The sequence below is a fragment of the Catharus ustulatus genome, chromosome 12, assembly GCF_009819885.2.
Source record: "Catharus ustulatus isolate bCatUst1 chromosome 12, bCatUst1.pri.v2, whole genome shotgun sequence".
NCBI classification, from domain to species: Eukaryota; Metazoa; Chordata; class Aves; order Passeriformes; family Turdidae; genus Catharus; species Catharus ustulatus.
The window spans coordinates 7,957,030-7,971,281 of NC_046232.1; the positions used below are offsets into that span (position 1 = coordinate 7,957,030).

General features: G+C 46.0%; 1 protein-coding gene across 1 annotated transcript in view; it reads left to right on the plus strand.

Moving 5' to 3' along the window:
• The first annotated feature begins 1,459 nt into the window (after positions 1-1,459).
• Positions 1,460-14,252, plus strand: part of RFX7 (regulatory factor X7) — a 49,579-nt gene continuing 36,786 nt past the window's right edge. The window contains exon 1 of the mRNA XM_033070606.2: positions 1,460-1,725. Within this exon, the coding sequence (XP_032926497.2) occupies positions 1,577-1,725 (149 nt within the window). The 5' untranslated portion in view covers positions 1,460-1,576. The remainder of the gene's footprint in view (positions 1,726-14,252) is intronic.

Sequence of the window (14,252 nt, forward strand, 5' to 3'; positions counted from 1 at the left end):
CAGAAATTTTCAATTATCATTAAAAACATTTTTAATAACAGGCAGGAAGAAGAAAGCTGAGTTTTTTGGTTCTGATGAGAGGTATTGTAAGGGGAAGATCACCATCGTTGTCATAGGCATTAATGTTCTGATTTTGGAGCAGTGGAGACGTAAGCAAATACTTACTTTTGAAAGGCCTTTGCTTTGGTTGATGACAAAATGCTCATCGCCTAAATTTAGTAATGCTGTGTCTCCATGTGTATATTTATATTATTAGTCACCTCTAAGCCCACATTTTCTGTGATCAGCACAGGCCAGGGAGTCACTGCATCCTTGTGTCAGAGAGGGTACCTGCATGTCCGTGCCCTGCCGAGTGTGCCGAGTGTCCAACTTGTGAATTCCAGTGGGAACAGACCAGGACTGGAGTGGCTGGGAAAAGAGGGGTAACAGAGGGGCTTTGTTACCATAACCCTAGAGGGAAGAGAAACAATAACCATGGAACATCCGGAGTGGGAAGGGACCCTCATGGGTCATCGAGTCCAGCTCCTAATAATAATGGTCACCTTGTGTCGTCATCCCTGAATTTAGGTATTTACCTGCCCACTATCCCAGGCTGTGCAGTTCCTCTATTTTTTTTATTTTTAATTTGTTTTTATTAAAAGCCACCCTCCAAAGGAGCAGAAATATGGCTTGTGCCTGTAGTTCAGAGAAAGCGGTTATGGTAGCTGCACAATTTAAATTTTGGGAAAGGCTGTGGGTAAAGGCCGGTGGGACTAATGGCAGCGCAGTTTACATGTCGGGGACACACAGGAAGCCTGAGGGCGAGCGATGGTCCGGCCTAGCGCCGCCCGTGCCGCCGCCTGCCCTCCCCAGGGCCATGTGAGCACGGCAGCACTTGTTATTTTGTTACGAGGCGCGGCGGAGGGCGGGCCGGGCGCGGGGGCTGCGGGCGCAGCCGGCCGCGGTGCCGCAGCTGATGTAATGCTGCTGCTGCTGCCGCCGCAGCGCCTTCACGTGTTTTCGGCGCGCCCGGCCGGCGGGGCAGCGGCGTGTGCCGAGCGGTGTGCGCCGTGACACACGGGGACTCGCACACACACACACACCACACACACGTGTTGTTTGCGCCGCCGGGCCGCTCCGGGCGCAGTCCGCCCCCCTCCCCACCGAGGCGGGGTCCCGGGGCTGACGGAGGGGCCGCCCTCCCCCGCTCCGGCTGCGCTCGCCGCCCCCGGCCCCAGCCGCGGCCCCGGCCCCGGCCCCCTCCCCGGCGGCGGCGGCGGCGGCGCGGGGCGGCCCGAGTGTCGGGCACGCCGAGCCTGCGCACTCGGCCGGGCGGGCACGGCGGCCGCGGGGCGAGGAGCGGCGCGGGGCGGGCCGGGCCGGGCCAGGTGCTGCTGCGGGGCGGGGGAGCGCGGAGCGACCCTGCGCGGGGGCGGCGGGGGCCGGGCGCCATGCGCCGAGCCGCGGGCCGGGCTCGCCATCCTGCGGCGTAGCGGCGGGACGGGTTCCGCCCGTGATGTCCCCCGGGCAGCGGGGGAAGGCGACTCACTCGAGCGCTGCGGCAGAGGCCTAGTGCGGCCAGCGCCGCTCGCGTCCCATGGCCGAGGAGCAGCAGCCGGAGGGGGGGCAGCCGCCGCGGCGGCTCGCCGGCACCCCCGCGCCCGGCGGGGCCCTGCCGGCCCTGGTGCCGGGGCTGCAGGGCGGCGAGGCCAGCGCGCTGCAGCACAAGATCCGCAGCTCCATCTGGTAAGGGCCGGGCCGGGGGAGCGGGGGAAGGGCCGGGGGGGCTCCGCGGGCGCGGGGGGGGGGGGGCGCGGCCCCTTTGTGCGGGCAGCGCGGAGCTCACGCGTGGCCGCGGGCGGGGGTCGCGGCCGGGCCGTGGCCGCGGGCGGCGCCGCCCGGGCAGGAGCAGCCCCGAGCGCGGGCGGGCGGCGGCGCTGCCCGGTGCGGGGGGCGGCGGGCTCGCTCACCTGCCGCAGGCGCTGCCAACGGGCGCATCCTGCGCGGCCCCGGCGCTCCGGCCGTGCCTGCGGCGCGCACAGGAGCCCCCAGCACGGCGGGGATGCGGAGCCGGGCAGGAAGGGTGCGATTGTCCAGCCTCTGTAAACCTCTGCTCTTCTGAGGTCCAGCCAGGCAGTTCAAATGCAGTTTTGGCTAGAGCTCACGATGGTTTTCAAGTTTCTGCATAGGAATCCGGGTTATTTTTTGTCGATTTTTTTCTCTAAAAATTCAGTTTCTTAGTAAACCAGCATTTTATTTAAGGAATTTTTTTTTATGTGTATTGGGGGAACGAGGTGAATCTAGTTTAGCTTGCTGCAAATAAAGTGCTTTGTTGTTCTTTGGTCTATTTTTTTACTATTTGCAGGAGTCACTTGCAGCATTTGTATTTTATGTATGTTTCTAAAAGCTGCTTTTGGCTGAGGGCACTGATAAAGAGTAGTGAAAGTTGGGAGTTGTAAGTACAGGTTACTCATGTAATGTTTTCCTGTTATGTTTTCCTTTATATACACACACACCGTGTGTATTTTATACATATGCTCATCCCAATAAAAACATACTGATCTAGCTTGCATATTACATCATATTATAGTTAAATTATGTGGTTTGAATGGATGTCGCTAGAAAATAAAGAGAATCTAAATATAATTTTACCTTCAGATTTTTTTACTGTATGGTATATTGAAATCACATTTATTATTGGGATGGTGGTTGTTTTTATTTGCTTAAACAGTAAATAATAGTTCATTCTCCTTCATCCACACTTGCTACCTTTTGTTTTGGTCTTCTCTGCAGTGTGACCTAGAGAAGGAATATGAACTGCTGAATTTTCTGTCTTTTTGAATCATAAAATCTTCACACCCTCCTGATTTATTATGGTATTTAGTGATGGTCTTTTCATGTCTCCTTCTCTTTGCATGAACATGCTGTTTGGAAATGAGCCTCGGAGAGCATGTTTACATTGCTTTCAGATTAGGTATCATGTCCAAGTTGAAGACAAAATGGCTACTAAGTAAAACCTCTGCTTTTATTGTGGGTTTTCTTTTCTAGGAAAAAGAGCACATATGTTAGCTTCTGAAATGAAAACTGCTTGTGTGATTCAGGTGAACTTGGTGAATAGCCCAAGCCCATGTTTGGTACAAAGGAATGAAGCGTTTTGCTTTGGTGAGTGGCTCGCCTGGTGCCAAGTGCCTGTGACCAGCAGAGGTTTGGCCAGCGCCTTGCAGCCCTGTCTCCTGGTACTGTCACAGGCGTTGCTCACCTGCTCAGAGTGTTCCTCCTGGCTACCTGCTTCCTGCACCAGGCTTCAACTTCCCTGCTGCTCTCAGGCAGCATCCGTTCCCTGCAGGTTGTGCTGTTGAAATGCAGCATTTGAAGATAAGGTTATTCTTTCAAAAGAAATTTTTTTCTTTTGGTGTTTTCAAATCTTACATTTCTCTGTTGTGATCAAGCAATCTTCATTAGAGGTTGGAGTTTAATGTTAATTCACATGTTCCTGAAAGTGTGGTGGTTGTTTTGGTGCAGCAAGGATGAGGAGCACTGCCAGGGGCGTTGTGCCCACTGCTCCCCAAAGAACAGTGGAAAGTCTCCTGTACTGGCACTCTGGGGTTTGCTCTCTGTCCAGTGGGTGCTGCTGATGGACAAACAGGGGGAGAGGCTGTGGAAGGCTGGTTGTGAAAATAGCAGTGCACTGCTGTTAACACAACGAGGTGTAATGTGCAGAGCAGAGCTTCTTCCTCTTTTCTCCTTCCCTCCTCTTCCTCCCCTCTTCCCCTGCAGTGCCAGTTGCATGTTGTGGCAGATTGGTGCAGTTTCCCTTTTGCTTCCCAGCAGGTTTAGCACACCCAGCTCAGTGCTCTTCTCTGTTGTTTTCCCCCTACCTCCTGTTTTCCTACACGTGTTTGTGCATAGTGGATGGAGGGTTATTGTTGGTTGGGTTTGTTACAAGTTTTTTTTTGTTTGGCTGTTTTTTAAAAAGGTTTCAGTCTTCAGATTGTATTGTCAATGAAAATAGTAGTATAGCAAAATATAGCAGCTATGTAAATGCTGGACTTGATGATCACAAACAAGCCTGCGCTTGTCCCTCCACTTTACAGACAAATATAAATATAGAGAGTGATGCAGGCCACGAGTGGGACAATGAGATATTAATTATCTCAATTCATACTCATTTTATTCTATTTATTAAATTAAAATGTAGTTTGACAAAAACATGTATACATGTGTACATGTGGAGTCCCTTATATTGAAACAATAGTTTAAGCCCTTCTGGTTACCTTTGCAGGCATGGTCAGTGTAGGTACTGAAGACTGAAAAATATGCTTTTTAGGTGTCCAGTATGTTGGGTTTGAGTTTTTTTGTTGGGGTGGTTTTTGGCATATAAGGTGACCACTACTTTGAGCTGAGGAGAGGAAGATAAAAGAGTGACCTAGCTGTGTTTATAAACAAATCAGGAAGTATTTATTTGCAATACAACATCGCATACGGGTATTTAAATGCTGTTTGGTTACAGTAATTGAAGCCCATCCCTGTCTATCTGTATTTGTGTCCTGCCTGCCCCACTTGAACACATGCATTGAACAAAGTGGTGTCTGGTTTTGTTCTGTGCTGTGAGTTGCTGAGGCGGTTGGATGTGTTCTTACGGTGTGGGTGAAGCGGGCAGAAATAATGCTGGATGTCTTTTCCCACTGACGGATTAGAAGTCTAGACAGAGAGAACACGTCTTTGGGAGCCCAGCCTGGCTGATTAGTGTCAGCATGGGCGGTTTTGTAAATTGCCCTGGTCTTCGCTGGACACTGGGCCTTAATCTGCCTGTTTTTATTTCTCTTCAGATTCGTTAAAGCTTTCATATTTATTAATAGCTTTTTGTCCAGACGTTGAAGCCCGAGGCGGGAAAACCTCCCTAGTCAGCTGTCTGAGCATATAGACTAATGGGGTTTCACTTATTTCTTCGGGTGAGGGTACTGTATTACCAAATGTGTGCTATTTGTATATGATGTTTCTGTACCCAAACATATGGTGGTGAAGACAGAGTCTACTCAGTATCACATTGACTTGCCAAGGAATATCTTACAGCTGAAGACAGCCAGCAAAGTATGGATGTAAAAGCAGTGTGGCACAAGGATTGAGATGCAGAGATGGCCAAGGGAGGATGGTGTCAGCTGAGAGTCTATCATCGCTGGCATAAAAGAAAAAGGCCAACAGTTTTAGGCAATTTAATCCCTCTGCTCACTGTATTAATCCAAAATCCAGTAGCTGTGAACATTGAAGGAACAGGCAGGTTTGCTTTCTTGTTCACTGTTGCGAATAACTGGTGATGGCTCTGCAATGAGCACTTGTTTACCGTTGTAAATAATAATCTGGTGCTTGCATCTGTGCATGGGTTGGCCCCAGCTTCTTTCACCTTGCCTGCATCTCAGCTCTTTTAGTCCTAAAGGCATCTGTTAGGATTTGAATATAGCAATTCTGCTTGAGAGATTAATTTCTCTCCTCCACCCCAGTGTCTCGTGTGTAAACCAAGCGGAGGACCAGGCAGTGTGGAGTGACAAACACAAAGCATTGCGTTTGCAGCCATTTCAGCTGGACATAGATGTGGGTTTCAGACCCGTAATTTTTGTCTTCAAATTGCTTTTCTAGCTGGAAGTTGTATTGGAAAACCACGAGAGCGAGTCTGGGCAGTGCCTAAATTATGTTTCCTAATGCCCAGTTTGTCTCATGTTGAAGAAAGAGTAGGAGGTGAATTGTGCCCTTGTTACTTTTGGGCTCTTGATATTGTGCTAGAGAGCCAGATTAACTGATTGTAACACCAGTGTGTTCTAATATTTGGAAAGCTCCATTCTTTTTTATGACTTAAAACATTCCTGATCCCTCCTGCAGTTGCATCCATCACTCCTCATTAGGCATTGTCAGCAAGCGTGGATCGTCACTTAGCTGTTGGCAGAGCAAATGTTCTGCAACTTGGGAAATGCCATTGAGGTTTTTCATAATAGGAATTGCTACTTACTTGTATAGTTAGGTCAGCAGAAAAACTGATTGACAGTCTTGATATTTTTAATAAAATGCCTTGCGATGAAGAGGGAAGCTGGAGGGGTATTGTTTTAGACTTTTAGCAAATGCACATGGATATACCTTTTTGGCAGTTTTCTTCTGCAGTTGAAATTCCTGTGTGTATTTTTTTTACAACAGGTATTTCTTGAGTCTGGTTCGATTAACATGTAAATCAATCCATCCGCATTTTCTCTTGTAGCTTGGGAGAGGGAGGTGGGAAATAAGAGGATAAAACCTTAACATAACCTTCAGTATTTTGTTAACTAGCCTGTCAAAATTGAGAGAACTCAAAATTTCCTCTGATTACAGAGTACTTGTGGTTATTCTGTGCCCCCAGCCCAAAATGAAGTGGCCGTCATTCCCTCCTTCATCCTGGTTAGTTCACTGTTGGAGGTGGGAAACACAGGTTATAATTCTTCAACTATGGATTACTGATTTCTGTGAGGAAAATCAAATAATTACCGCTGACAGGTGTACAGGCTGCACTAATTTCATTTAATCTATGCAACATCAGAAGTGTGTTTGTCTCCTTTGGAGAAGTACCTTGAGCCCCTCAGCTGAGAGATGATGTGTAAAACTGCAAAGATTTTTGTCACTGACTCAGTTTTCCCTGGCTTCTTGGTTCCACTGTTTCCAGGTGATGGTAAGGCTTGCCTGTCCTGAATGTGTTTCCTGATATGGTGTATAAGCAGTCAAATACATAGCAAAATATTGAGCTGTGGACCATATTTTAGAGTAGTTCATGGTGATTTCAGGGAAGGTCACCCCTCCTTGGGCAAAGCATTTAGCAGTTTGTCATTCTTCTTCACATTCTGCTTCCCCAAATGGATAGGAACAGAAAGTGGAATTTGCTTCATCTCAGTCCACCTGGCTCTGTACAAGTTCTCATGTAGTTGTTGTGGAGGAAAAAAATACATTTCTGAGGTGAGGGCTCCTAGGAAAGATGTTTCTATCAAATAATTCATCACTTCTTGTGCCTAATTTTACTGCAAACAAGTTTTAAACCAGGGTGTAACCATCTGTGGTGCAGAACTCATGAATTAGGCAAAATAAATCCTACACTGTTTGTCCCTTTCTCAACTCGACCTCTCCTGGAGTTGGAGTGGGTTGTTCAGAGACCTTCCACTTCTCTGAGCAAGGGCCAGGTACATCCTTTATCTGTTACTACAGATTCCTGTATGCAGGAAACTGGTTTTGTGGGGAAGCCCCCCAGAAGAATTCCTTCTCACCCAAGCAGGGTTGGAAAGCTCTCACTGTTCCCTGCTGCAGTGCATCCTGAGCTGTTGGGAAAGGCTCAGCAATCAGTGCCAGGGCACAGGCGTGGCAGGAGAAGCAACTTTCCAAAACGGGGCACGGCCACCACAGTGCTGCAGTTTCTAGGTCAGCAGGTGTGGAAGCCAATTTGGTCTGCAGGCGTTTTTACAAGGTTAGAAAATAAACCTGAGTAAAATGAATGGTGACCTTTATGTAACCTTTGGAGAATGGAGCTGAGGTTTTATTGAATATCCTGGCTCTAAGTTGGAGGGAATAGCTTTGCAGAAAAAAAGGTCTTTATAAACCTACTTTTAGGAAGAGTGGATTTTTCTCTCTTGTTTGTGGGTTTTGTTTGTTTTTGTTTCTTAAAACAATAGAATCTAAAAACTGTACGGGGGAGAGCACTATTCAAGTGATAAAAAATTTGGATAACTTTTGCTGTTGTTCATTTGGAGTGCATTGGAGTGCATGCAATTGTTGACTTCACAGCATCAAACATACGCAATTCCTTGTTTCATAAACATTTTACTTTCCACTGCAGGAGTTTCTTCATTGAAGCAAGTCAGATGGTGTGACGTTGTGGTTCATAGCAGCAGTTCTAATGAGTCCTTAATAAGCACAGAATTGCAGGATTGTCATCTCAGGCCTCTGTAGCTGGGTTGCTTGCCATTTGGGAGAGTTCTTTGTTATTTACATGTGTTTGTATGCCACTGACAAGTAGGAATCCAAATCTCTACCTGAAAAGAGCACTTCAAAACTCTCCCTGAAAGTTTCTGGATATTGTATAAATTAATCAGGAAAAATCATATAATTGGGTGAGATGACAGTACTGCTCAGGTTGGGGTGATCAGACTTGTACTGTACTGAAGCACTGATTTATCTTTTAATTAATTGGAGCTTGGGGTGGTTTCGTTAGTCATTTTTTTCTCTGTGTGTGTGTGTGTGTAGTTTTGAGAGCAGGGGTTGAGCTTAATGTTTTTATACAGATCCCATAACTTATGTATGTTGCCTTCTCTTGTTACTCTACTCAGCTGCTTGCCAAACAGAAGTATTTGGAGAAGGGCCAGAGCTGCAAAATTCAGATCGGGATCCAAATTTGGATTTTTGGTACAAGCCTTTCTAATATCTAATATTACAAAACCTCATATATAAAAAAGGAGCTCTTTATTTTTAAACTATGGCGATGAGGACAGGGAGGTGGCTTCCTCGCTTCCCTCTGGAGGCAGTCCAGGTAGAAAGCTGGACTGTGTCTTACAAAGCTATCAGTAGGTGATTCAAAAGGTGAATTGAATAGGTGAAAAAACAGTGAGTGCCCTGTCACCCAGAAAGAGCCTGAGCAAAAGGCCAGCACAAATTGGTGCTTTCAGTGAGAAGAATCCCCTAAATCTAAAAATTCTGGAAGTGGTGGGATGTTTTGTGGTGTTCCATTAGGTCTTTGGGAATTTCGAGGGTTTGTTTTGTTTTGTTCTAAATGGAGTTAACCAGTGTCTCAATTTTAATGCTTTCTTGATTTAATGGAAAAAGGATTATCTCTCATCAAGTAGGATGCTTGTTATCGGCTGCTGTGCCATCAACAGGCTTTCAGTAAGCTGCCCAGTGTTTTGTGTTGTTGAATGTTTAATCATTAAGACAGTGGAAAAAAATCATTCAAAACTTCCCAAATATTTTCCTTCTTGCTGCTTTTTACTTGCTTGTGGTTGCTGGGGTGACATTGTACATGTCCAAGGGTGCGGAGGCTGCAGGGCTGGGGCTGGGGGTGGCTCTGGCTGGTGGGACCTGCACCCTGTGAGCTGCTCTCCCTCCCCAGCTGGACCCCACAGACCCCTGCAAGGGCAGCCCAGGTCAGCACAGGTGTCCCTGCCTGTGTTCTCCACACTGATGAGTCCCACTCAGCTTTTCCCTGCTGCTGGCTGGGAGTGCTACCCCTTGTCCATTGTCAGGTACTTCAAGTTTGGGAAGAAAATCTTGTTCCTGGGGAGGACTTGTTTGTTAAATGAGGCACATTTGTATCTCCCCCTGAGAGGCAGTTTGTGGTTAAATGTCAAGGTCTGTGATGAATGGCTGTCCTTTCTGATGGATGGCCTCACAGGCATGCAGCCCATCTGTATTTCTTAGTCAGAAATTCCTAAGTACCATTATAAGGTTGTTGGACACCTGTGGGTGAAAAAGTTAGATTGCGCTGGAAAGCAGGAATTACAGTTCATGACTTTGCGTATAAAGCAGTGAATTACACTGTTTTAAAGTGATCAGCAATACAGACTATTGGAACTTTTTCTCAGTATGAGTGAGATTGCCTTGTAAGTATCTACCACAAGCACCCTTTGGACAAACAAAAATTAGTGTAAGAAGAGTGTGCTGGATAATAGGATGGGCAGTTTGTTCTCCTGTTTTTGCCTTACCACCTTCTCGCCCTTGTTTAGAAATCGCTTGAAAATGTCTGGAGTAGTCTTTGTGACTTCAGGGGAGATATTCCTGTGTGCTTTCTCCCTTCCTCTTCAGAACCACTGCTACATTAAAATACAGACTGGAAAGGTGTTACTCATTACCACAAGTGGTAACTCTTTGAAGGCCTCTAAATTGAAAACCTTTAATAATTATTAATATTTTTGTGGATGGAATTTTAGTCTCACTTTTTAATCTGCTCTGAAAAAATGTGACAGCTCCTTCTTCCATAACCACATATTAGTTTTATTGCTAGTTCAGTGGAGGAAAGTACTCGAGAGGCTTGGGGGGATAATTCTGCAAGGGGATTCTGGATCCTGTGTGACTCTAGTGTCTGCAGGCAGTGTGAAATTGAGACTCAAGACTTCTGCTTCAGGGCTGGACATCCTCAGGCAGGAGCAGTTTGTTGTGTGTGCTGAGGGTTTGTGGGCAGTAGTTTCTTGGGAAGAGGATGCCCTGCCAAGGAGAGCTGTGCTCGAGGTGCTTGGCGTCCTGCACTCAGAGCTGCCGTCTCCACACCGTGCTGGTTCTGATGCTTTGTGCGAGGTCACGAGTGCTCTGTGGTCCATGTGCTGCTGCTGTGGAAGTTGGTAGCTGTGGCTGAGGCATCTGTGAGGCTGGCCAGCCCTTGATGAAAGCTGCAGCTCCTTCTACAGTGATGGGACTGTCTGAAGAAAAGGCTAAAAATAATTTTGAGCTATTTTCATGGAAGTCAGACTGAGCCACAGAAACTTTTTATCCAAACTCTGACAAAGTGTGACAAAATTCCTTTCATTAAAGGTGTATAAAAGCTTGGTCAATTTTCTTTATGGTTTGATTTTCTTTCTATATTAAACCTTTTGGCATGGAAAATGATGAGGGCCTACAGTTGCTAATGGTGGCCGTATAAACTAAAAGAATTATTTGATATTTAAAAGACACTCAAGTTAGTCACTGGCAGTAATCAGACGCTGCACACCTGGAGCCACATCTTGGTGAAGAGCTAAGCCAACTTTTGGCTCCAGGAGCTGCTCTGCAACATTACCTTCATTATGCTTGATTCCAGTGGTGCAGTTCAATCACTGACTCCCAAAAAGTTGCGAAATGAAATGGCAACTGAGGGAAAAGTATTCAAAAAGTGAGTGAAATGGGAGTGATATAGTTTTAAAATGCAAGAAATATCCCTGGAAAAGGCTGCTTTAGACATAATCTATTAGTTGTTAGGAGATAGCTTGCTGAATCAAATAAAATACTTGGAAATGCATGTGGTTTGTGTGTGTTTAATTACACTGGACAAAGGTTTGTCTAAACGCAGTTCATAGTGAATCTTCAGTTAAAAATTAATCTTGAGCATCATTTTATCATGCAAAAAAATGCTAAAATACTGACCCTTAAGATTTGGTAACCTATATAATTAACCTGTGATCCATGAAGATATCCAGACACCTCTCTTATTGATTACTTATGAGTAGAAGCCAGGTGTCTGATTACCCTGTAGATCCTGTTGATAGTCTGAGTAGTCAGTTTTCTCTTAATAGCAGCTAAAAAAAATGGTAATAGTCTTGAACTCTAAGGCTAAGAATAAACATGAAACAAAATACTTTGTTCAGTATCAGTGAGTTTAGGCAGTCCCCACTTAGCTTTCATGGAACATATCTGCATGGATTGCATCTTTCTTGCTAGCAGCTTACTTCTCTTGGAGGGAGTAGGAATGTGGGTTCATATATCTCTGTGGTTTGTACTATCAAGTTGGTGAAACTTGTAACTTAATTGAAAAACATGCTTTAGCTTGTGGTGTACCATGGTTCTGTGTGTGGAAGCCTCTTTGTGAACATTTAGTCACCCATGTGTGCACTGAGATGCTGTTGGTGAATAGCTCTGGCTGTTTGGGGTGAAAATACTTGCAATGGGTAGGTGTTTGCAGAGCAGAACTAATGATTATTATTTGTCACTTCACAGTGATTCTTGTCACTTTAGCAAAGTTCTCAGTTACTGCTGGCATGACTTTAAATAGCAGTAGCTTTGTAGTAAAGTGAGGCCCAGTGTAGGATCAGGAGATAGCTCGAGTGTGTTGTATTTTTCTGAAATTTGTCAAATTCAGAAAGGTGAGTTGCAATTTTTTGGCTTGATTAGTTCAGCTCCTGAGCAAAGGAGTGGCAGAACAGCATATAGTTCACTGTGAAAATTGAAATCAAACTGTGTTAATAATCAGGAAAGGACATTTTCATTCTTGTAATGCAGACATCTGCTCTCCCACTGGAATGTTTATGCATGATGTGATTCACAGGAATGAAAATCCAGATCAATTCTGTAGTGCTCTTAAACAATGTCTCCTTCTGGAAGGACCCCTCAGACAAGTAATTGTGGGTAACATTAGTGTGACACTTATACAGAAGCATAATTCAGTGGATTGTTAGATGCTGAAAACGTTCAGTAGCCTTTAGGTGAATGACAACAGCATTCATATCCTGGTGGGTATTGCTTTAGATCTGTCTACATACATCTAAAATAGAATTCTCTGGTGTTATGATTTTTGGAAAGTCAGAAATTTAGTGCAGCTTTTCTGCAATCTGATCTAGATTTAATCAAGGACAGCCTTGTTTGGTTTTTTCTCTTTCACTAAGTTGTGGTGTGGCTGTGCAGGTCCTGGGGATGTTTGGAATGTACATGCTGTGAATAATGAATCCATGCAGGTGTTCTGTAAATTGAATAGGGTGCTAAACTCAGTGGCTTGTGTAGCTGTGGCTTCAGTATTTTGTACTAGGACAGATCACATGCCCTATAATGCATTTTCCAAAGAAAACCATGACAATATGAAAACTTCTGAAATAGGTATCAAAATGCTTATGGATGATGCTGTGCCTGCAAAGTAGATGTGTTACTTGAGAAGAAAATGGCTAATTTGTTCAGTTTTTGGGTCCTGTCCCCTTGGTTGCAGGATGGCAAGGCAACAAACTGGCTGCACATATTGTTCCCTGTTCTGGGGACAGAGAACTGAACCCTGAAGTTGTGGGGTATTAAATGCTGGTCAGATGCTTGCTGTTGATGATTTCCATTCATGAGCAGGTTTTAGATGAAGTATTCTGACAGAGTCCCTTGTTCAGTCATCACAGCTGCAGGGGCAGCCTGGCAGGGAAGCAGGCAGTGTGAGGGTGCAGTGCATGGTGTTGGCCTGCCCCACCCTGCAGGTTCTGCAGTGCTGCCCTGCAGCTCTGTGCTGCTGCTGTGGAGCTGGGCTGGCCTGCTGGTGGCAGCCCCAGAGCTGCAAACACCACCCAGGTGGGAGCAGCCAGTCCTGCTGTGCAGGGCCATGTGAGCTGCCTGTTGGACAGAGTTAATTTGCCACCTAGGAGTGAGTGCAGTTGTGTTTAAACTCAGCTTTGTAGGTGCAAACTGAATTAGATGCATGCATGTATGAACTTACACGGCTTTAGCTTAATTAAAATTTGTGCAGCTTTAATTTTAAGCAAGTGTAGCTTACAGGTTTAGACAGGTTTTTGAATCTGCAAGTAAACTAAAGTTTACCTGGTAGGCATGGGAAACCCAAACATTTCAAAATAAATCCTTAAGAATTGGAGTAGCATGTGTTTGTAACTCTTCTGAACGTCCTAGTTTAGGATTTAAAACCATTTTAAAAGGTACCACATAGATTATTTTTTCTATCCCCAGAAGCAGAGAATGGAAAGCTGATGAGTTAACACTGCTTTAGCATTCAGTGAACTGACCTTTGAGATCGGCAAGAGTCTTCTGGCTACTTGCAGCTCTTTATTGGCAGCAACCAGACAGCTTCTGTGCCTAGAGTGGGTTGAAGCTGATAAGCAGAGGTGAGTGAGAAGTGCCTCTGTGCAGGTGCAAGGCTGAAGGATGGATGCCTGAAGGAACCTGTGGGATCTGAACAAGGGGGAACCCTCTGAGATGGGAGGTTGTATGGTCACCATCAGGCAGCAGTGCCATGTTCATCCTGCATGTGTTCAGCTTTAAATTTTCACCTGGTGGTAAAGTCAAGGACAGGAGAGGGTTCTGGAATGTTCCAGTGAGCAACATGGCACAAGTTGGAGGGAAGTTTCCTTTCCTGTGGCAGTGAAACCATGCCCATCTAGCAGCAAAGAAGTGAGTGACCCTTTTAGTAGGCAGATGCTTGAAGAGTGCATGTAGATACTCAGGGCATTACTCAGCACAGGGAAACCTAAGAGGCTGCAAGGATTGCATTCCCTGGGAGTCAGCAATCGGGTACAGGTTCCTCAAGTGGAAAAAAGGGTTCAGAGGAACTGTGTGATGGGCAGCCATGAGAGAAAAGGGTGCAAGGAGAGGAAGGAATGCATGTGTGCAGAAATCAGGGCAGAAGCAGGGGTGATAGGATGTTGCAAGCAGCATTGGGAGCAGAGGGCTGGGTAAAAGCTGGATTTGTTTGCACAAAAACAGGCTGGTGCCTCTGGGGTGTGTTCAGTGTGGAGGGGAGAGGAGGATGTCTGTGGCATGGAGAAGGAGGAAGAAGAGTGTGCCAGGAGCACCCTGCAGGCTGAGCTGGGCCTCCTCAGTGCAGTGTCTGTGCA